Source organism: Octopus bimaculoides, chromosome 2, assembly GCF_046866305.1.
Source record: "Octopus bimaculoides isolate indiv1 chromosome 2, ASM4686630v1, whole genome shotgun sequence".
Lineage (NCBI taxonomy): Eukaryota > Metazoa > Mollusca > Cephalopoda > Octopoda > Octopodidae > Octopus > Octopus bimaculoides.
The window spans coordinates 100,359,061-100,383,571 of record NC_142929.1 but is presented as its reverse complement, the minus strand read 5'-3'; the positions used below and the strand labels follow the sequence as shown (position 1 = coordinate 100,383,571).

The window sequence follows — 24,511 nt, the reverse complement described above, 5'->3', positions numbered from 1 at the left end:
TTGAACTTGAAACTACAGTATCTTCTACAAGGTTAATTACCAGCTTGCTTTCTCATATCAAAAGCTTTAAATCAATGCTTCATTTATTTGTCTCACATTTTCCCAAATTGAGTGAACAAAATACCAAATCAACAAAGGAATACTCTGATGAGTGTGAAAGTCTTTTGAAGAAATTTGCGGAAATACAAGATAACAAAATCGAACTACGTGTTTTTGAAACACCTTTTGATATGTGTCCTAAGGAGGCTCCAGATTCCTTACAATTAGAATTAATTGATTTACAGTTGGATAACTTATTAAAATCGAAATGTAAAAACCTGTCTTTATTAGGCTTCTACAAATCCATAAATCCTGAGAAATTCCCTGCTTTACATAAAAATGCCTTGAAACTTGAATCTCAGTTTTCAACAACTTATCAATGTGAGCAGTTTTTTTTACCAAATTGAATTATGCAAAATATCGTCTATGTACTAGACTTACTGAGTAATGAACTAAGAATAGCAATTTCTTCAAAGCTATGTGGTATTCCTAAACTTTCAAAAACAAAAAAAAAATTTAGTTTCATTCTTCTCACTAAACAGAACCAAATTTCAAAATTAAGGTTAATTAGCTTTGATAAAATTATCATTCTGATAAATTAGTTTAGATATGTTATTTACATATGTTATTTAGGTGTTAATGTAATTTTTCAAAATTAAATTCTGTCTGTGCTTGATTGTTATAATTTCTCCAACATTAGAATAGGTACATTTTGAAAAATATAGAATACCTCATAAATAATATAAATGTCTTAAATTCAGTGGCAGTGTTAATGAAGATATTATGCGTTAATTTAATGTGTTAAACTTATCTTATTAATGTATATCAAATTATACATAGATATATACAGGATTTACACAGGTATAAGAATTAGAACTTGTGATCTGCCCGTGGACCTTTTTCTTTGTAAAATTTTTGCCTGCCACACTAAAAAGTTTCTCCACCCCTGCTGCAGATGTATGATAAAATACCTTCAGTACTTAATTGTATATACTAACTACTATAAGAAATTTGACTGTTTTTGTATGTTTTAAAGATATAACTTTTCTATAATGCAATTGTTTTCATTTTCAACACACCACAATCTGATATCAAGTCACTTACCAAACATGCACAACTTCAAAACAGTTTTGTTTCTCAATAAATGTAAAGCAAAGGCTAAGAAAACCAGTGGTGGTCTGTCAGCAAAAATCCGTTAAAAAAGTTTGCAAATATAAATTTGTATGTTGCACTGTGAGCGGTATTGTTTCAGGTAGGGTCTTTTCTTCAGAGAAAAAAAATATATTTTCTGTGAGCACTGAATAAATAGGTTTGAAGAAAAGAGAGAAGTAGGAGGAGGAAGGTAATCAGGCAAAACATGTTAGTTGGAGGTCAGTGGTCACAGCAGTGAAGGAAAGAGGGTAAGAGGAAAGAATTAAGAATGGTACATTTGGAAGACAATAATTTCTGAAGACACCACACACAAATTTAGCTGCTTTATGTAGTATCATGCTGTCATAATACTCATATTTTATTTTTTATGCTAATTTCAGCACCATAAATATTGAACACTTCGGTAGTTTACCACCATGTACTATCTAGTTACTAAAACTAAATTCAAGACTATTACATAGAAACAAATTTTATTTAAGTTTTTGATAAAATCTGAAGGGCATAAGAAGACCAAGATTTTTTTTTTAAAGTCAGTTTTTGGCAGTCCTTGCATCTTATACACTGATTGCACATTTATATTATAGAATTTTGTTGTGTAAAGTTGCTGCAAATACTATTGTTTTTTTTTTATATATGAAACTTCAACAATTAATTAACATCAGGGTTGTCGCTAAGCCCCTGCAACCCCTGCGATCACAGGGGGCCTCTGTGGTTGAGGGGCTCCATGTTAAGATCAAAGTACGTAGCTAAGTTATCTATTTACTTTGGTTAAGATGTTGAACAAGAATTAAACTATGTGTACTGAAGATTTCAAGAAGTATACTGGTAACACATTGTACCTGCAAATGTTCTTGTAAAAATATTACATTGTACCATGAATGTGTACCAGACTTCGTGGATTGTCTATGATATCTATTGAACACGAACTTAGCTCTCAGCTTGATTATTCTGAACTGATCGATGATTTTGCGAAGTAGAAAATGCACCATGTTTGTCTTTGAAAGTTGCCTGGATTATAAAAGTGCTCTTTTATTCATATCTGGAAGTTTTACTTATTGAAATTTGTAATAGACCTAAATAAATTTAACTTGCTGTACTTTTAAAGATGTTCTTTAGGATAAAATGAAATATTGAACTTCAGATAGAATAAAGTAAAATATAGCTATGAATAAAAGGTGCATAGATTATGAGTTTTGATTGAAGGGACGGGGCCTTGAAATAAAGTTGCTGGGGGCCCTCTATAAGTCATGCGACAGCTGATTAACAAAGCAAATATTAAAATAGGTTCCACCACCTGCCAACTAACAAGCTTTTTGTAAGTTTGGAAGGGGGTCATGAGCAAAAAAAAAAGAAAAGTTGAGACCCACTTGTTTAGATGATCCTTCTATGAGCACGTCTTCCACTTCTGAAACATTGCTTGAGGTAACTCCAAACCTGTGGCTAAACATTTTCTGTTCTTCTGATGAGCTGCTTTTGTGCAATGCTGCCCAAGACTGAGTCTTACATACGTAAGTGTAAAGAGAATTAACTACTGTTTACCCATGCTATGGCTTTCACAATAGGCATTAGCAAACAGTTTTTATATCCCTAATTAATCTTTCCTCCTGATTTTAATGCACTCCAACTTTTTCAAATTGATGAATATTTGAGCTGATGTACTCTAGTACACATAAGCATATAATTTTCTTCCTCACCTGCCAGTATTGCACTTCCAGCTTTAGTAATGTTTGTATTTTAATGCCTCATCTTTGATTGTTCATAGTTTCTATGTATAGATCTTTATTGAGTCCCCCCCCCCTGCTTTCCCATCACTACAGCTCTCGCTTAGACTGTTAACCCCTTACTAATATATATTTCTCAGTTGCTAGAAATAGAAAACAGGCTACAGTTAAATCAGTTGCAATATTGTAAAAGTTCTGCTGCAGATTGTGAGGTTTCATCTTAAGTCTTTAAATTTAGTATCTGTGTCTTAAATAACCACCATTTGTTTGCTTAAGCAGTATTTAATGTAATTCAACTGGAAGGAGTCACACCTTTTCCCTGATTGCTAGGAAATGATTATTAGTTAAATATTTATGTAATTAGTTGGGTTCTTTTTTTTTTAGGAAGAAAGAGAAGGTATGGCATTTTATGATATAAAAATGTATAAATTTGCTCAAATCAATTTGAATTAATTAGTATATCTCTTGGTTCCTTATACCTTCCTTTTCTCTTGTCAGGTAAAAATGACTTTTTACTGCATTCTTGTGTACAAAACAAACTGTAACACTATTATGTGTTCTCTCTTTCTCTTCCATATCTCTTCTCTCATCCTCTCTTTCTAAAATGCTTTGGTAAAATGCTCATGCCTTGGAGAGCTGCCAATCTATTAACCCTACTATTGTTTAAATAATAATATTTATGTTGATTATATTCCAGTGGAAACCTGTTAATTTATCCAATATTTTTGTACAAATTGATTGAATTTACATTTTCTCCACTTGATATTTCAATTGTAAATTAATGCATATGTACAATAGATTAAGCTCTTGTTTTATTGTTTCGTATCTTTGTCATTTTCAATTTTTTTTTATCTATCTATCTATCTATCTATCTATCTATCTATCTATCTATCTACATTGTAATTTGTCCATTTTCTGTATTTAGTCCTGTGTGGCTATAATAAAAAGATATCTATCTATCTATCTATTTATCTATCTATCTATCTATTTATCTATCTATCTATCTATCTGTGTCTGTTACATCTCTTCATTTTGAAATTGTTTTTTTGTTGTGCATGTAAATATTCTTAAATTCATTTTTATTTATAAGCTAGCATGATCTCAAAGTTTCACTTATGCCTCTGTGAAAATTACTCTGAGTTTTGCCACCATTCCATTTTATCTCATCTGTCTGTCTGTCTCCTGACTAGAAAACTATGCTGTCTGTCCTTGTTCTTATTTCTCTTTCTTTCTATAAGAAATTTGGTATCTTTGTTTTCAAAATGATGTATTTATATGCATATTTCAGCACATATGTCTGTATTATGAATGTATAATTATAATGTAACTTACATGTTATATAGTATTAAATGCATTTAAAAATTGCTTATCTCTGAATACTAGACGTCAATATTTAAAGATATGAGAAATTAAAATTAAAGTACTCATAGTCATACATGCCTTCCTTAGTGTATATATAATATGATGTGTATTTCTATAGTGAAAATATTGGAAATTCTAGGCCTCAAAACTTCAAAACTCACTCTTAAACATTTATTTATGTATTTCTTTTTTAATTAGTAAAAAAAAACAAACAAAAAAAATGGGAAGAAAAGGCAAAGGACAGCAATGTATACAGCACTAGTTTACTTACAGAATATCAGAATACTAGTAACTGCCAAAAAATCTCATTACCAAATTGATAGATGCCCAAATTTTAATACAACACTCATAATTACCATTCTTGTAGCTTGTGACTGATATCCCACACAGTTGATTGATTAGAAGGGAAAAATTAACAATGCGTTGTCTTCCGATCAATAAAGAAAATACCATTAAAAAAATCAAAACTTTCCATAACCTTCTTACCCAGCTAAGCTTTATTAGCCCCTCTATTTTACGCTGTCATCATCGTCATTGTCATTTAATATCTATATGATGGCTCCAAGAACTATATTGTACTCCATTGTCTGCTTTGTCATGACTGGATACTCTTCTAAACCCCAACCACTTTACAACATGTACTAGGTGCTTTTTTAAATTTTATTTTCAAGCCACCGATACTACTGAGGTTGGCATGCTGGTTGCAAAACTACAAACCCCCAAGGGAATGGGTGATCAATATACATTGTAGGTGGAGAGAACAATATTAATAAATGAAGAACTGATAGCAAGTAAAATAGTATCAGATAGTAAGAAAAATAGGTGATATCAAAGAAGAGTTGCAGTTAGAGAGATGATGGGTGGTGTCTTGAAGAGGAATTTGGGCGAAGGGCCCAGTTGTGCACACACATACACAGAGCACTTCCAGAACACAATCTCATTTAGTTGGGCAGGTCCTTTCAAGAGCCTCATACTACCATTCATCTTGGTCCCTCATTGTCTCTTTTTGGTTCACAATGATAATTTATTTTATTTTATCTCAATGACAGCAGGTGAGGAAGCATTACAAGGATAGACTAATAAAATGATGAGAGGTGGAGTGGTTTGCAGAATCAATTGTGATAAATAAAAGAGGCATTGGACATAACAATATATGAAAGGGCTGATATGGGACATCTCAATAGGGCAACAACCACCTAGGACTTACCACAGAAACTGAAAAATCTTGGAATATCTTAAATATTATGTGGGCCTTCTCACTTGTGTTCTCAGGCCTACAGTCACATGTTTGTAGTGATCTCATTCATGCGGGCCATTCTTACTTAACTGTAACCTTTCAAAGATAGCCTCCTCTCAGTCCATTTTAAAGACACTGGCTACCCTGCTCATAACCTTGTGTCATTTTCTATTGGTGTGGAGGTCTGGCTTGAACCAGATCCCATGCATCTTAACTTGATCCAGCAACTTATGATACTGGCCAGCATAAGATTACTTCTTCAGGTGCCAAGTTGTAGGCCCACCAACTTGTTCCGGTTAATATTTGTTCCTATTGCAACATCACATTTCTTTAGTATGGTGCTGACTCTAAACCTGATTCTGTTGTCTATGTATAGTGATATGGTCTTTCAGCAAATGTAAATGTGATTCTTTCAAATTTAAAATGATATTTAGTACATAATGAAGTTCTTAAAATATCAAATTTGTTTTAGGTTTTTCCTTAAATAGAATATATATAAAATGTTATACACCAGGCTGTAATGAAGTATGACTAATTAGAAAACATTTAAGTAAAAAGACATTTGGTGAATTTAAATGCCAGTCAAGAAAGAAAGTACTCAAAAGTTTTCTATATTTGAAATCTTCTACTTGATAGTTTGTACTCTCTACTGACTTTTACACTGATAAATGTCCTCAAATTGTAGTGTTGGTTGGGCTAAGTCTTTTGAATTGATAATACCCTAAAGGTGACGGAGACGGTTGTAAACAACTATCTTTTTCTATATTTAAGAGATGGGGAATTATGTACATTATTTACAACTGACGGGTATTTGTCCTCATCTTGTTTGTTGTTAACACAATGTTTCGGCTGATATACCCACCAGCTTTCATCAGGTTTCTTGGGGAAATTTTGAACCTGGGTTCTCATTCCTAAGGTATTTTTCAATGTTGTTATTCCAAGTTCGATTCCAGGCAGTGACCTGAATAATAATAATAATAACAATAACAACATCAAAAAATACCTTAGGAATGAGAGCCCAGTTTCAAAATTTCCCCAAGACACCTGATGAAGGCTGGAGGGTATATCAGCTGAAACGTTGTGTTAACAACAAACAAGATGAGGACAAATATCCATCAATTGTAAATAATGTATTATCTTTTTTCTTAACTTGAAGTCTCTCACTCCCTCCCTCCCCACTCGTATGGCCAATCTACTGGTGACCTATCTTTTATATCATGTGCCAGCAATTTCTTGCCTTTGAAAAGCAGTGTTGTCTTTGATATAGGTAGGTAAAGCATCTGAATATAGTTAAATTAGTTGCTTATGGGTTTCTTTGATCTCTTAGATGAGAATCTTTTCAGACTTTTCTGTTGAAATGTACGCTGATAGCACTTCATCCTATCCACTTTTTGTGAACCCATGTGTACTCTGTCTCCTGCTTTTTTTCATTCTGTGCTTTATGACTTTACAGTCACATTTAATTCTCCCTATAAATCGTTAGCTCACAATCGTCACCCACTCAGTTAAAACACTGCTTGCATTAGCTCTCTGGTAGGAGCCTCAAAAACTTTCTTCAATGGGAACATTAATAATGCATCTGTTTCATCATTTATCTCTCTTACATTACCTGTCTCATGCTAAACATACTCTGTCCAATCATTTTACCCAGAGCTGGCATTGACCTACAAAAGTTCAGCCTCAACAGAATGGAAGGTCTATAAACATCATGGACAGTGCCTACCAGCTTGACTAACTTACTAGAAAGAAAAAAAACTATTCATGTTTTCCTTTCTAAGAGATATGCCCAAAAAGTAGAAAAAGAAATCATTCTATATTTTTATTCTTTATCAATGGAATAGTTGAAGCCAGTGTTTACTTCAAACCTGACACTACTTTCTTGTTACATCCTAATAGTTCTTTTAAAATGTTTCTTTTTTCCCCTTATTCATTATTTTTCTTTAATAGCTACTAATTTCTATAAATGTATCCCTCTTTATTTATTTTATATTAGTTTAACCTAAAACACTATTTCTTAATAAAATATTTTGACTGTTCCTGAATTAGTGTAACAAGGTTACTAGTGTCTTTTATTGGCTGATATTAGTCATGAACTTATGTTTTTCTGTTATAAGATTATTTTAGTATTTGATTTGTCTTTAAACTATCTTAAACTCACCATAAAACTACAGGAATTTTACAATCAAGTCTTTGCCAAAACAAATGTTTAATGAAGTGTTTTTACAAACTGGCAAGATTATTTTTTGACTTTATACAATTACAAGGCAGTCAATGTTATATTAGTACCGGCTGATAGTAATGGTTAAATAGATCCCATCTGTTTATTGTTATGTTAACATGCAAGTCACATATATTATTTCCTCCAGTACATTTGTGGAACATTTTTACTTAGTGGTTATAAAATTGAGATAAAAGTTGGTGCATTGAACCATATTTATATGTTGAAAACATACATAGTCTTGCTTTAAAATGAAACTCAGGAATGTATTATAGCAGTGTATTAATATACACTAGTAAGATATACTGCCACCCACACCCCTACTGCTTTACTGGTTTCAGTCATTGGGCCATGAACATGCTGAGACATTACGTTCAAGGATATAGTCAATCATATCAACTCCAGCATCTATTTCAGTATAGTACTTATTTTATTGACCTTTATTTGTCAAACTGCTAATCACAAATAAAAATAAACAAACACACACACCTTATCATGTGTTATAGATTTCTGCACATTTTCCCTCTACCAAATCCTACTCACAAAGCATTGGTCAGCTTGAAACTATTCTAAAAAAACACTTGCTTTAGGTGCTACTGTAGACTTGAACTTAGAACCATATGGTTGCAAAGCAGACTTCTTAATTATGCAGCTATTTTATCTTTTGAATATTCTGCTGTATGATGGAAGTTATTTCAGCCATTGGACTGCAGCCATGCTAGGGCATTGCCTTTAAGTGTTTAGTCAAACAAATTGACCCCAGTACTTATTTTTTTAAAGTATGGTACTTAAATTTTATTGGTCCCTTTTGCTAATCTACTAAGTTACAGGGATGTAAACAAACCAGTACCGATTTTCAAGTGGTGGTGGTGGTGGTGATGGTGTGGACACAAACATGCACACACGTGGTTTTCTATCAACCAGATTTCCTTTACGATATAACTATCAACACAAAGCTACAGGAGAAAATACTCATTCAAGGTCACAAACTGGGATTGTCACATAAAATATAATGATGATGGTGGTAATTTTAGTAATGATGCTGTATTGCATTTATAGGTGCATATATCTCCTTTTATGTAGTTTCACTATTGTAATTATATTGTGAGGGTAAATAGATATCATAACTGGTGTGACAGCTACAATCCTTTATCTTCCAAGTTCAGATCTTGTTCTCATGGGTTGATGAAGTATGAAAAGGATGATTCAGTCATCTTTACTTGACCCTTGTAAATGTTTTTGCTTTTTGTTAATGTAGGAAACCATGATTACCATATGTAGTATAGGAATATATTTCATATGCTTGCTCTAAATAATGCGAGTATAATTTTTCATGGAAAATTATTTTATCTACAAAATTGAGATTTCTGTAGTTAAAATAAATCGAGGCATGAAAAAATGGTTTCATCATTCACATTTGATTGATTTTGGTCCTATAACATCTTGGTTCTAACTTATGAAATGAAGTCTTTGGAAACCTTTTTAGAAATCTCTGTCATGTGAAATATGCCAGGAATTTATCATTTTTTTTTTGTTTTTTTTTGTTTTTTGGCATATTGATTTTGTTAGGTCATTTAATTAGTGTTACAATTTGCAAACTAAAGGAATGCAGTAGAAAATATAAAATGAATAAATAAAAGCAAGAGTACAAATTTTATTAAATGATCATAAGTGAGCTTCCATGCTGCATTAGGAGAGCTGGACATTTCAATGCTACGTGTCTGATTAACATTAACTGGCATCAATATCCACTGACTCACATGCCATGTTTCAACTCAGTCATAAAGGATAAATAAATGACACTGTTTTCCTATCATGGATAAGTTTTACAAAATTAGTCAATTATGTTGTTAACTTCACCGACATGCCAGCAGTCTGTGTGATTCATCATTTTCATTTCCTATGATGGAAAGTCAGTGCAGTGCCTTCTCACATCTATCAGTAATAGTTATGCTTCTTCTTATTGTCTCTTTTCATGTCTCACCTTTTAAGCAAAAGTGCAGATACTTGCATATTAGTATGTTCACCAACAGACACAGTTCAAATTTCAGAGCAGAGACAGCTTGAATGAAGCTGAACTGAAATTGTTACTAGAGCAGGATCTTTGGTATATGATAGAAAGTATGAGGTGTAGGTGATAGAAGCCACTTAATTAAAAATGGAGAGAAATATAGTTATTCAATATTTTGACTCTAACAAACCTTAATTTAGAATTGAGCATCTCGGATTGAAACATTAAAAGAACACTGAAACCATTGTGACAGAAGTGAAAGTACTCAGTGAATAAACATCTTAGTAATGATAATAAACATGTTAGTCATAAGTACCTGATTAGTTGTTGGATTGAGGTTTGAAGTGCCTAATGATGCTAGCTTCATTAATATAAAAGGTACTAATATTCCTATTTGAAGGCTTTGAGAGAAATTGTAAGATCTTGTAGTCAATGCATTGTCTAGGAAGATGACAAAAGAAACTTAACTCCGTAGAATGAACATCAAAATTCAATTTTGTTGAATTTGGAACTGAAATATTCCAAATGTAATCATGTTAACAGTAAACAACACATACCACAAAGATTATGGTGTGTATAGAAATTCCCAGTTTAGTAAGATAGGTAAGGTGTTTCATTTAAATCAGGTACTTGAGTTGTAGTTTCGACGTGTATTTAAAAATACATAACGCAGGTTAGTTAAAAACAGTATTATCCACTGGTATTTGATCATTTAAGATGAACTTGAGTTATTGGACATGGAAATGGATTAACTATGAGTAGGCAGAGAATATGATTTTTATATATTTACATATAAGGCATGTGCATCACTATATTTTAGATTGATAGATTAATTTGTCTTCAGATTATGACTGGCCCATTCCTTTGGTTAGTCTGCACAGTGTCACCTATCATTTCTTCATTATTTTACTTCCAATTTTACTTCAGCTTTTAAGACATAGATAGCAGAATTAGTAAAGCAGTGAACAAAGTTACCTTGCTGTACTTGGTCAATTCTTAGAGCTAAACTTCCACCAAGGTCAACTTTCCCTTTCATCTTTCTGGCAGTTGATACCAGTACTGGAGTGAATTTATTTGACCATATGCTCCTCCCTCAATTTGTAGCTTTGAATCAGTATTAGAAATCATTACTACTGCAGCTTCTGTCTATGTCAGCCTTCTATATTAGCTCAGTCAATCTATTTTCCTTAACAGTACAATCTTTCTATCTATTACTCAAAATTATTTTCGCTATATTTTCCTTTAAACACACTTTCCTTAGAACAATCAAAATGCAAATATTTTAAAGAGAAAAAATTCCAATGAGTTAACATAATCCATGAATTCTTATCTACTCTTTGACTTGAAAATTTACTCAAACTGTAGGCTCCTGCTTTTTAGCTAGGTCTGTAAGAATCTAAGAAGTTTTGTTGAGATTTGATATTGTTGATACCTAAGTCATTATAGGAAATATTGCTATAGCTAATATAGGTAATATATTTCCATTGTCATCGTGACTGTTTTTTTTAGATATCACTAAAACTTCACCAGAAATAAAAAATATGAAAAAAAATTGTTATTTTAAAGATATTGTACTATATAATATCATAATCATATAATGTAATCTAACAGATTTTATTGAAGAAGCACAATACTAAATATGGAATACTATGCACAGTTAAGAGGATGAGATTTCTAATACATGAATGGCAATTCTTATCTGGATATAATTAAAAGAAGTTACAACATGGAAGTTTACAGACTATTTATTTAAGAGAAAGTACAACTACCTTATCAACATCTTATATCATTTTCTTCTGCTTCCTTTCTGCTCTACAGCAACTGCTTACTAGAAGCAGTCAGCTATGATATGTATAGATTGCCTCAAGTCAGAGTACTATCACCTTCTAATGGCTGCATTTATACATCTTTCCCTTCACAGTTGCATGCTAGTAGAGCTTCTCACTAGCTACGCAACATTTGTCACAGATTGAATCACTTTCATTTAAAATTTTTTTAGTCACATTCTGTTTGTTGAGAAAATTTGCCAATTTGTTTTTATTCATCATTATCTAGTTGAGAATTTGTAAAGGTGTGTCTTCTTATAGCTAAACAAAAGTGTTTGTATAATTTAATAATTTGATCATCATTATCATCATATTTTATGTTCAGCTTGTAAAATAGTTTCCTTGTATTTTTCTTTAATTTTTGTTTTTAATGGTATGCCATTTTAGAACTGTTGCCAATTATGAACTCTCAGCATTTTATTTGGTTCTTTGTATCTATCTCTTTTGCAAGCAGTTTGATGATTTTAAGATTCTAATTTTCAACTGCTACTTACATACACTTGATCACAGTCTGTCTCTTAGATTTGCATTAAATAATAGATAACTTTGTTTCTCTCAATACTTTCTCTTTTATGATATCTTACATTTCAACATTAAACAATACCAAAACTAATAGATTTATACTATTAAATACATAGATGACACAACCCTGTCATTAATTATAATGAACAATTTCTAATTATTTACATTATTTAGAATTGACGGATATTTGTCCTCATCATGTTTGTTGTTAACACAACGTTTTGGCTGATATACTCTCCAGCCTTCATCAGGTGTCTTGGGGAAATTTTGAACCTGAGTTCTCATTCCTAAGGTATTTTTCGATGTTGTTATTCTGAGTTCGATTCCAAGCAGTGACTTGAATAATAATAATAACAATAACAACATCGAAAAATACCTTAGGAATGAGAACCCAGGTTCGAAATTTCCCCAAGACACCTGATGAAGGCTAGAGAGTATATCAGCCGAAATATTGTGTTAACAACAAACAAGACGACGACAAATATCCGTCAATTCTAAATAATGTACATAATTCCTTATCTCTTAAATATAGAACTGTATTTTCTAATTGTTTTTTTTCTTTCTGAAATGTCATCACCACCTCTGATGTTTTGAGTAAAATTAATAGCAGACATCATACTTCATATGTACTCTTATAGGAACCTGTAATTTATCTAAAGAGCATGCATTACATTTTTTCTCCTAAGAAATGTTGACTGAGGCTTAGTGAATCTATAAGACTTATTACAGCCATTCTTGTACTTTTTCCAGTGTCCAATTTTTTCCTGTTCAGTAAATTATTTCTTATTGTCATCTTCTAATTCAGCTTAATTATTGACATATCTTCAAACTATGTCAGAACAACTTAACACAAAATTTAAGATGGTAGGGTGATGAATGAACATGTAAAAAAAACCAAAGTAATGTTCAAAAAGCCAATAGATGAAGTTCTTGATGTCAAAGTTGGATATTAGCTGTGCTAATACTAAAATAGAGAGAATTATGACTAATTTGATTAGCATCTTCATGAGTGGCCATTTGAAAATTATTATATATTTGCTATTTTCTCATTTGCCATTAAATACTACACCAAGTTATTCTGATATACATTAAGATTTTACTTATTTAGTCTTGAACCTTAAACTATTATGATCACTCACTCACAACCAATCGATTTCATGTCACTTACATGAAAAACAACACATTTTTCATTTGAAGGATATTTGCATATATTGACCAGAAGTGTCCTGTAGACTGATCTCATTAATAAGATTAAGATCTGTTTTATATAGATAATTCTATTGGCACATTTCAGTTATGGTTAATACATAGAATTTTTCATTATCAACAGAACCTTTTGATTTGTTATTACCAGTTGTCTACCAATTTTGAATATTTTCAATAATCTATTAATTGGAAAAAAAACTTAAATAAGAATTTTAATATTCTTATATATTTAATTATTTCTATAGCAACCTCAACCAACATAGGTATTTGTGAAGCATTTGTTTATAAAACTGTGTATAAATATGTTTCTCTATCTCTCTCTGTGTATATATATATATATATATATATATATGCATAGGTACTGTTTTGCATGAGTATGCACTCATGCATACATGATCATACAATAAGTACTCAATGAATTGTACTTTGTGAGTGAAGGAATCAGAATAATAACACTAATGTTCTTTAAGCAGAGTAAGTGAAACATCTGTGACTGAAAATAAGACATGAGTTGCAAGCCTAGTTGTTAAACATTTACTATCTATGGTACTTGCCACCTGATGAGGATTACTAGTATATTTTCCTTTAAAATCATAGCTAAATGAGCAGTGATTCTTGAAGTGCCATCTGCTTCCAAACCTACAAAATGCATGTACACTTACATATGCACACTCATAAGAAACTCAGTGAAGGACATTTTTGCAGATATCTAGATATCTTCATTACTTTTTTTAATTGAACATTCACTTAGCTACCTTACTATAGTAATCAGTTAGAAGTTATGTATTATGCACCCAACATTGTAGCTTATTTTGCTATTCTGTATTATGTGCTCTTGCTATTCTATCTGCTAGTGATCATTATAATAATCAATATAACCATTATTATAGTAAGCTTAATTACTATTTACAAGGCATTTTAGAAAAAGAAAATGTTTTCTATCAAAAAATTGTAATGAAAATTATATTTGAGCAATTTGTACAGTTTCAAAGTTGTTGTTTAGCTTCAGGTCCCCATAAAGATTGTCATATGAACATTCCATCCTTTTGTATATCATAGACTATATTGTGCATAATATGCATTGATATTTAAGATGGTGAAGCCTGAAAGGAGGGGAGGGGGGTTTGGTGTTATTTCTGGCAGGTTTCACAGCTAATAGAATGTCACTTCTCCCCATTTGCTTATGTGACAAGTGGCAAAGTAGTTATCTCTTATAGAATTATAACTGCTTTATCATATCTTCCATAGTCAAAGAACAAACTTAATTTTTAAAAAATTCTGTCATTTTATTAATTTTGTCTCATAATGATGAAGATACACACACATGAAACAGATTAGTAATGATTAGGATTTACATTTTTAGACTCTTTGTAAACCTTTAAATATTGTAAGTAATTCTCAATCATTGAAATGTATGTAAGGGAAGATAAATGCATAGATTTTAGGTTTACCAAAGTAAAGAATATACATGAATATTTCTGAACTGTTTCTGAACAAGTTAAACTTATGCTATATTGTATTTTTTATGATTATATTTATTTATTTATTTGTTTGTCAGTGATTCTCTGTGTTCTTGTGTGCATTTCATTTAGTTTTTATCTTATTTAATTTTTTATATTCCTGTTTTATCTTCCTGTTTTAATCTGATGTTTCCTCTTTACAGAAATCCGAACCGAGGCTGTGATGCAGGCTCTGGCAATGCAAAATAAGAAAGTCCCTGTCATGCCTCTCCCATCAAAGCGCACATCTGTGAATTACCATGGCCAACAGCAACATCAGCAGCAACGTAGAGAGACACATGGTACTTACTACTCCAGTCAGTAACTAACATTCTAATCTGGTTCTTCTAGTGGCAGATAACTAACACCATCACCATCACTACCCACCACTTTTCCCCATTTAAATTCTTAGTGCATTTTATGCTGACTTTGTTATTGCATCCATTGTTTTATCTCTCCCTTCCTCCTTTTTGTAATGTAAATATATGTAGCTCTTAGCCAAATAGTTAGCTGCACGGTTTATCCCCATTGTATACACATGTTTTTATATGCGAAGCAATTTTAAAAATCTTATCTGCATGTTTTACATAGCTATACAGTAACAGTTATTTTTTATTCATGCTTTAAAAAAAAAAAAAAGAGTATTTGGGTAATTTAAAATATCTGAATTGAAAAAAAAAAATAATCGGTGTGAGTTATATTGAACATGTTATTTTGCAATTCATAACTATCAAGAAATTGATAACTAATAATTATCTTCAGTGGTCATATTTATCTTCACTTTTCTCTTTAATCTTTCCATTATCATTATTGTTGTCATCATATCATTAATGTCATCTATCAGAAGACTTACTTCCTTATGTCACTAAATAGCAGTTTTTCTTTCATCCATGTGAACTTTGGCAAAAGGCATTGGTGTTGTTCATGATCAGCAAAAACTTCATAGTGATGGGAGACTGGGCTACCTCAAAGTTATAACATCTTTTTATGTTGGACATAATTATACATATTAAAGGAAAGGACAAGATTTCTTTATATATATATATTGGTGAATTTATAAACCTGTGTTCAATTTTTAATGAATAAAAACAGGTGTAACATTCTTTTTTCTCTTATTGTTGAATAGCCAGAAGCTGTTAAATTTCATGATATAATCAGACTGGAAAATTTTTGTTTTCTATTTTGATAGAAATTCTAAATTATTAGCACATTATTATTGCTAATCTTAACTGTATAAATTAAGTTTGCTGTGCTATGTCAGTTTTTATTTTAAAATTACTGATGAAGTTAATACTGTATAGGGTGTGAGACTTCAGGTGTGTACAGACAGAGAAATAAAAAGTTATGATGTTTATCCCTTTCACATTGCCATTAGTAATTGAATTTTTCCCAATTGGGATAAAATTTTAAAAATTCTGATTCAGTTCATTCAAAACTGTTCAGCATACATTTTTGCAACTAACTATAAATATAACACTCATGTTCTGTTTAAAAACACAAATAACTGAGTTAGCTATTTGCATGAAGCATTCTGCTTTAACTCTAATTCTGTTCCTTTTCCCCGTTCAATACATATTTGTGTAAGTCTTTATGCTCAACTCTCTGATCTAATATTTAGACTTAGGACATAACTTACATTTTTCAAATATTTTCTCTTAAAAAAAAGAAAAAAGCATTTTAGATCTATTTTTTTTCTGATTTACTTCATACTTTTTATATTTTATTGTGTGGTATTTCTATGGTTTGTTTATACATAAAAAGCTGAATGATATTTATTGTTTACACATCAGACTGTTGAAAATCTTAAGAAAGATTAAAGACAGATCTATCCATAACCTAATCCTGGGTGATTAGGTTAAGGATTCCTTGCCACTCACTTTCAACCAGCAAACCTACAACTCAGCTCTTATCACTAGACTTGCATTCTTTTAAAACTACATCCACTCAGTTTGTTCCCACAATGTACGTAGCCTGCTGAATATTATGAGTTCTGTATTTTTGTATGCAGATAGAAAAAGAAAGAATCTAACAATGACTACTTCATGAAGCAAAAAATTCACATATTAAATATTAAATATTTACTACCTTGCACACTCATTAAAGAGACTAAGAATCTTATATCTGCTACTTGGTGATATTATATGACCTGCTGTTTTTGTAGCAACCATCATTCTCTACAGCACTCACCACATCACCTCATCCCACTAAACCACTACAAATTTTTAGAACTCATTGAATGTTTAAATGATCTCCATCTCACTATAAACACCACAGCTCCATCTTACTAAAGCCACTTCATTTCTGTTAAAGGCCAGTGCCATTCCTGTCCATACGACCACTGACATTCTGTTACATGCAGCCACTGATATCTCATTACATACTGTCACAGACACCCCACTATATACAGCCACTCTGATATCTCAGTACAAACACTGATATCTCACTAGAGCCACCACTATAAACCTACACCAGCCTTCATCATGTTACATCTAATATCATCCCATTGCAGTTACCACGACTCTCCCTCTTCAGTCAACATTGTTTCTTTCTTCAAACACCATCTCACTATATCTATTACTATCCACAACTCTATATGCTACTGCATATTCATGTTCAAGAGAATTTGATCTTCATGTTAAAAATGAATGAAAGAGAATAAAAAATATTGTAAATTGATTTTCTTCTCTGCAATTTGGTAAATGTGATTTCCAGTACCTTAGCTAAAGCAAAGCACTGAACAGCAACATAAACTTACAACTCTGCTACCTAGAGGCTTGCTGCACTTTGTTCAACTGCCCTTTGTATTGATTTGCTGAAGTAATTAAGAAAATGTGAATGCAGAAATAGATTTTAGCCTGTGCTCAAAGGACCAAAAATTCTTATGATAACCTCAATCCATAAGTTTTTGGATTTTGTTGACATTACTTTTAACGCAGTGTTATGGTGGCTAAAACTTTTAGTGCACACAAGTTCAAATAGTTACATGGGCACTTATGATTCTGTGTAATGTTTGTTGGTTGGTGTGTTTCTCTCATGCATTTAGATGAATGTTTGTCCTATTGGACAAAAATCTAGTCATAAGATTTGACAACTAGTCACACTAATGTCTAAATTTGTACTTCCATCCTGTCCCAGCCAACATTTACAAAAATGCAAGATTATTTTGAATTTCATCTTTGACCAACTTTTGTCTGTAGCATAAATATGGTTGTTATGTGCTGGTATTCATATTCATTTCATGTTTTTGTTCCTCATTATTCTTTAGTTCATGGTTTACTTATTTACGCGTTTAATATATATTGCTTACTGGAAATAACCGAAACATCGTAAAGTGCTGGGAATTTAGTTGTCATCTACAATTTTCTTGTTGCTTTCTGTTATATTCTTTGTTGTTTCATTCTTATTACTTGCCAACAGCTTCATTAGATATTTCTCTTTTTGTTGCTTGCTTTTATTGATATTTTTACTAGAATTTTAAGTGCAGCAGTTAAAACTCTATTCTTTTATTCAATGTTTCAAAAGATTTACTTCACATTACTCTTCCTTCTTTCTTTCTAAACATACATATGCAAAAATCTTAGCACCTACATTTGCTTATGTCTTATTCTTTCAGTTGTTAATAATCTGGTATTGCAGTTAATTCCTTAAAGATAATTTTAGTGTTTGGGTATTTAGTTGCAGCTTCCGTCTACTATTACCACCTCTTCCTATTCAAACTTTTTTGTAACTTATCCTTAGTTTTGATGCCAGCTTTGCTACATCAGTGGCTTAAGATATTTAGCTGCTATTTAAATCTCTTTGATGGCAACACACTTTCTAATTTGTGATGTGAGATCTCTAACTTTTTTCATATAAGATGTTAAAATAATTATTTTGGGGTAAAGACAGTCATATTTAGGTACCTGATATATTATTCTCACTGGAAAATAACAGAAATATATCTGCTTTTATGTGTAGTAATTACTGTTTTTGTGTACATGTGTGTGTGGTTATAATTTATGACAAATGTTTTGAATCAATATGACTAATCAAAGGTGACCAAACACTTTTCTTCACACAATTTTTGTTAGAAAAAACACTGCAATTACATTTTATAAAATACACTTAGATTCCAATGAAACTCCTATAAAATCATCATCATCGTTTAACGTCTGCTTTCCATGTTAGCATGGGTTGGACGATTTGACTGAGGACTGGTGAACCAGGTGGCTGCACCAGGCTCCAATCTGATCTAGCAGAGTTTCTACAGCTGGGTGCCCTTCCTAACGCCAACCACTCAGAGAGTGTAGTGGGTGCTTTTACGTGCCGCCAGCACGAGGGCCAGTCAGGCGGTAAAATGTTTTAGGAATTTAATTAAGTATTTTTTTTCCTTAGAATTTCCTTTTATTGAAAGTTAAACATCTGTTACAGTGAATTTTCGTAAATATTTCAAAATGTATTTCATCAAGACTACTTCCTGCTTTCAGGTAGGGAGTAGCTTTTAAGAAACATTGGTGAGTAATACTACTTTCTCACCAACCAAAAGCTAGTCATCTTTACATTTACCATTATTTTGTCAAGATCTTTTTCATTCTTCATTTAGAAACTAGGTAGTTCCCTTTTTCAAAACTTTTACCGCTTACAGAATTATAAATTTAATAATAATAGATAGTGTTGGCGAGATTGAAAGTAGAGGTTGGCAACTTCAGTTTCCCTCGTGATGTGGATATCAGGTGAAATATCATACTGAAGTTCAGTAAGGATTTTTATTGTAATGCACAGGCTCACCATGTATTGACATTTTAATCTAGTACATACATACATACAGACAGACAGACATATTTCCATTGTATATGAGAAGTTGCCATAACCAGAAATTTATAACAAATGGCTTACAAGACTTTCAACCTCTCAGTTGCAGTCTTTGCTTGGTATATATTTAAATTTATTTAAGTAAGGAACAAATGTTAATGATTTACGTCAGTAAACTGTATATTAGTTTCCTTTGTAATGATGTTTAAATCATGGCTTAGGATCTGGTCTCCCTTCAAAACCAGATTATGAAGCCTCTAAATTGAATTAAGCCTCCATACACTTCATTTCTCATCTGATGGCTCTTTCTACATAGTCACTTCTTAGAAAGATAATTATGATTAAAAATGCAGGGTTAATTATTTCCTTTGTTAAACAATTTTCTTTTTTTTTTGCCTTAAAAAGCTAAATACAAGAAATATTCTTTTTTTAAAAAATTTTCAATCTAATGTTTTAGATAATTTTTTCCCCCCATTAGCTTACATTTCGATGTCTTCTCATCCAGACACTTCCCACAGAGTTCAAATAGCTGGAAATCTTTCTTCCATTGTTCACTTTATTGATTGTCTATAACTAACCTCTGTGCTTCTGACTTCCTTGTATGTATAACATATATTTATGTTTGCAGATCTTGTATGTATGCACTGTAGCTTTTGCTGCCTGCTGTTTGTCACCAATTTTGTGTCAATTGTCTTACATCAATCAAAGTGAAGATACACTACAATGTACTTATTAGTGCCATTAGAAATTTATACTTACTGAGATAGGAGTGCAGGCTGGGGATGGGGATCTTCACTTTTTTATTAACATTCTGGCACTGACTTGTACATTTTGTTGCAATATCTGTTTGTATCTTTCAGTCTCTCCAAAAATCAGTTAGCTAAGTGGTATCAGTAAACGTTTGTTTCATATAATGTTTAACAAACTGCACTCAGTTATCGAATTCCTACATTATGTTCATTATCATCATCTTTTATATGTAATTTTTGTTTAATCTTTATTGTAAGGCTTTTAACTATGTTGTATTTAAACATTATGAAACCATGTGATATATTTTACAGTTAAGGTTATGCTATAATGTTCGTTTAAGTTACAGAAGATTTAGCAGGAGGCGATTTAGCATGTGCACTCAAACATACATTCACATTAAATAACACATTAAAGTTGATGCCATTTTCAATTAGTGTCTCAGCCAAATAATTATCTAACCCTTAATTTTTAAGTTGATGGGTAAATCGAATTAGACTGAACTCCTTCCTTCATTTTAAGTTATAGCAAGTAAATACAGAAATTTGTAATATGGCAGTGCTTTTTTAACTGTACTCTATTCTCTCTCATGCTCACACAGACAAAATACTGGCCCTTTTGCTTTATTTGTTGTTATTATCTCTTGTTTTTGTGATTTGTTTTTCTCTTTTGTGTTATAGTTGAAGGTAAAGTCATTGTTAAAAGTCATAAAATCTTCAGAAATAATTCTTTTTTGCTGCTGAAAACCAGTTTTTGTCATATATTCTAGCAACCTATATTTACCTATTTAACTAGACTCCTATTTCTCCCCTGTTTTGTATTTGCCAAATTTAAAACACTGAAGAAAGCGGACTAATATTTACTTAGCCTTAAGATTTTAGAAATTTTAGCTCTGCATGATGAAATGTGAAAACATGAAGTTTAACAATTCCCTATCATTTCCTTTTCACATGCCATTTCATATTTAACACTTTATTATTTATCTATTTATTTATTTTTCTTTTGCCAGAAGGCAAACCTTGTCTCAGTTTCTCTTAATTATTTTCTCCCAGATTTGTTATCAACACCTTATTAAAGCAGCAATGTGCATATTTTAATCACCCTATAAGGATGACCTGTAGTTTCTTGCTAACTTCAAATGAATTGAGGAACTTTTTAGTGCCAGCTTCTCTAATATAAGACTGATAGTAAAAAAGATAACAAATAGCAAGTGTGTTCTTTGTTAGAGTTTTATTTTTTGCCAACCCATACCATAATGATCAGCAAAGAAGCATCTGCTTCCCTGCAAAGAAGGTGGTGGAAGTAACCAAGTTCATTTTATAAAATGAATATTTCTCTATTTTACAGATGCCAGCTTCAACATCAAAATCATCAGAATGTTAGTAGAAATGCTAACAAGATGTCCTTTGTCTGAATTTTCTTTTGTAATTCTCATGCTATACATTAATGATCAGCAAAGAAGTATGTATCAAGGTGGAAGAAGGTGCTGAAGGGGACCTTGCTCTATTTTTCCTTATCAGATATCTTCTTAGCCTCGTCATACTAATGGTAACACACCTGGGACAGTACTTTCTATATTTGTCATAATTGACAAAATTGTCCAAAAGTCAAAGCAAGAACGTCATGTTTTCTCATCGCTATTTCTCATTTACACATATTCCATATTCATGTGTACATGTGCACAATATTCCATTGAATAAAATCTATGATTTCTTCAATGCTACTGACAACCTACATTTAGACTACTCCAGTAGTATCAATAGTTTTCAAGCCAGACTGATGCTTCACTACAAATCTCCAATAGTTTAATCATTACTGAATTTTTTCATAAGTTAGTTTACATTACTAAGAGCATAGTTATCACACCACCTAGTAATGTTTTATATGCCTTCTTTAGTACCATGGTTTGCTTTCCTTCCTCTTCTGTCATTTAATGCTATCATTATCATAACCATCTTTTCCAAATGCTGGTTTGGATAAACTTTCTTTACAGTTGGATGCCCTTCTTAATGCCAACTTTGTTTTTGAAGTAAGATACTTTAGTGTATGTCTTCAAGTTGAACTGCTACAAGACATAAACAGTACCAAAGTGGTGCTAAGTAAACATACAAACGCACCCATACATAAACGCATGCATGCACATGTGCACAAAGATTCACGCAGTTTGCTTGTGTGTGTGTGTGTGTGTGTGTGGACATATGCACAGTATGCTTCTATGCAGTTTCCACCTGCCAGTTCCACTTACAAGGTATTGGTCAACCTGAATCACTTGCCCAAATATCATGCTGAGAAATTAAGCCTGAAATTGAGTGTTTGTGAAGTGAAGTTATTAACCTCATGGTCATAACTGCATCTAAATATGTATGTATGTTTATGTGTGTGGCTGTTGTTCTTATATTTGTTTTCTCCAGGCTTGCTTGGGTTGGATGGTTTATTTTTAGCACTGCTTTTTACCACTTCACACAGGATATTCTGTCAAGTTCCCTTTAGGAGGTTTACCCTCTTCAGATCAGCTTTCACCATGTCTTTCTATATCTCCTTCATACTTACTTTTCCATAAGCCTTTTCTTTACCCAGCTGTTGTCTTCCATATGCATGACATGAGCAGTCTCTTCTCTTGCACACTACATCTCATTTCTCCAATTTCATTTTTTTTTTCTCAGCTCATTTATACACCATTGTTCATGCACACTAACATTACATATCAGTGGAATGTACCTGCCTCGTTTCTTTCCAACTGTCATGTATCCTTCACTTTATATACCCTTATTTTCTTACCATACAACATTGCACCATACACACAAGCATCATATGATCTACCCTTCACCTAGAAAGAAAATCTTTTTTATTATCAGCAGAGTTCATAGCTAAACTTTTTCCATACTTTTCTTACTTCACTTTCTATACTTTCGGTGCACTCACTTCCACTGTTAATTAGGTCACCTAGGTAACAGAAGCTATTAATTATTTTATGGAGCCTTCCAAATATTTGAAAGAATTTTTTTCAAAGGTACTCCTACTGCTAACTACTCCTGCATTTCTCCCCCATAGGAAATCTTCCATCTCTATCAGTATGAATGTGATCCCACTACACCACTTGTGCACCCATAGTTTATATTAGGTATACTCTATGGAATTCTTATCTACTCCATTTTTGTATATCAAGCATGAATACTTCCCAGGTGGCAATAATTCTGCTTTCTTTAGCACCATTGTTTGCTTTCCTTCCCTTTCTGTCATTTAGTAATATCATCATTATCATCATCATCATCATATGTTTTTTCAATGCTGAGCTGCATGAAGCTTCTTAAGGCAGTAGTATACTATGGCTGATTGCCCTTTTTGATGCCAAATTCTTGCTTTTGAATTTAGATGCATTATTCCACACCTCCAAGTTCTTGCTACCTAAAACTTCTGACTTTTACGAGGTTGATTCTGAGGCCTCTTAGTTCTAACCATTGCTTTTAACTGTGAAGCTTCTCTAAATCTTTAATAAATTCAGTTATGATCATTAAGTCATTTGTATACATGATTTCCCATGAAGAGTCTAGCTTAAACTCCACTTGTTATATTCTGAAGAATTAATAAATAAGAACAGAGCTGAGAGTGAAATCCTGATGGACACTACTTGCATGCTTACTTCCTTGCTGAATTCATTGCAACACTTATGTTGTTAATGGTATCTCTGTACAGGACTAACAAGCTACAAACTACACCAGCTTTCTGAGAAGCTGCTAGCCTACAGAATTTGGTGTCCTTTCAAAGGATAGCAGATAAATGAATACCAAGTATACTGGTTTACTCTTGGCTTAGAACTTCGGTAGTTGTCTCACTAGGAAGAGAGCATTAACAGCACAAACCCATCCAAACTGTGTCTCATCTAAGCTTATTTATCAGCTGTACTGTACTTTCTGTGTTACTTTATTTCATAAATTGGCCTACAGCCTTACAAAGATGTAGCTGCGGGCTGAACAAAGACACAAATGATAATAGAATGAAAAAAATGAAAAGAACGTTGGTGGGGGAAGCAGACCGATTGCTGCTTCCCAAAAACATTGTTCTCTTTTTCTCAACACAAAATGTGGTATTGAACCTCTTACCAAAGTTCAAAGAATGGACGCAATCGTTCTTACAAGATGAGGCGCTGAACCTCTTACCAAAAAATAGCAAATTCAAATTT

At 32.2% G+C, this 24,511-nt stretch overlaps 1 protein-coding gene across 50 annotated transcripts in view; it reads left to right on the top strand.

The window, feature by feature from the left end:
• Positions 1-24,511, top strand: part of LOC106868181 (disco-interacting protein 2 homolog C) — a 264,069-nt gene that overhangs the window by 133,173 nt on the left and 106,385 nt on the right. For 26 of the 50 annotated variants that reach the window (XM_089347270.1, XM_089347282.1, XM_089347281.1 and 23 more), the window contains one exon: positions 14,958-15,110. In XM_089347270.1, coding sequence (XP_089203396.1) covers positions 14,958-15,110 — 153 coding nt within the window. The remainder of the gene's footprint in view (positions 1-14,957; positions 15,111-24,511) is intronic. The other 24 variants (XM_089347285.1, XM_089347284.1, XM_089347287.1 and 21 more) reach the window with 1 other exon arrangement.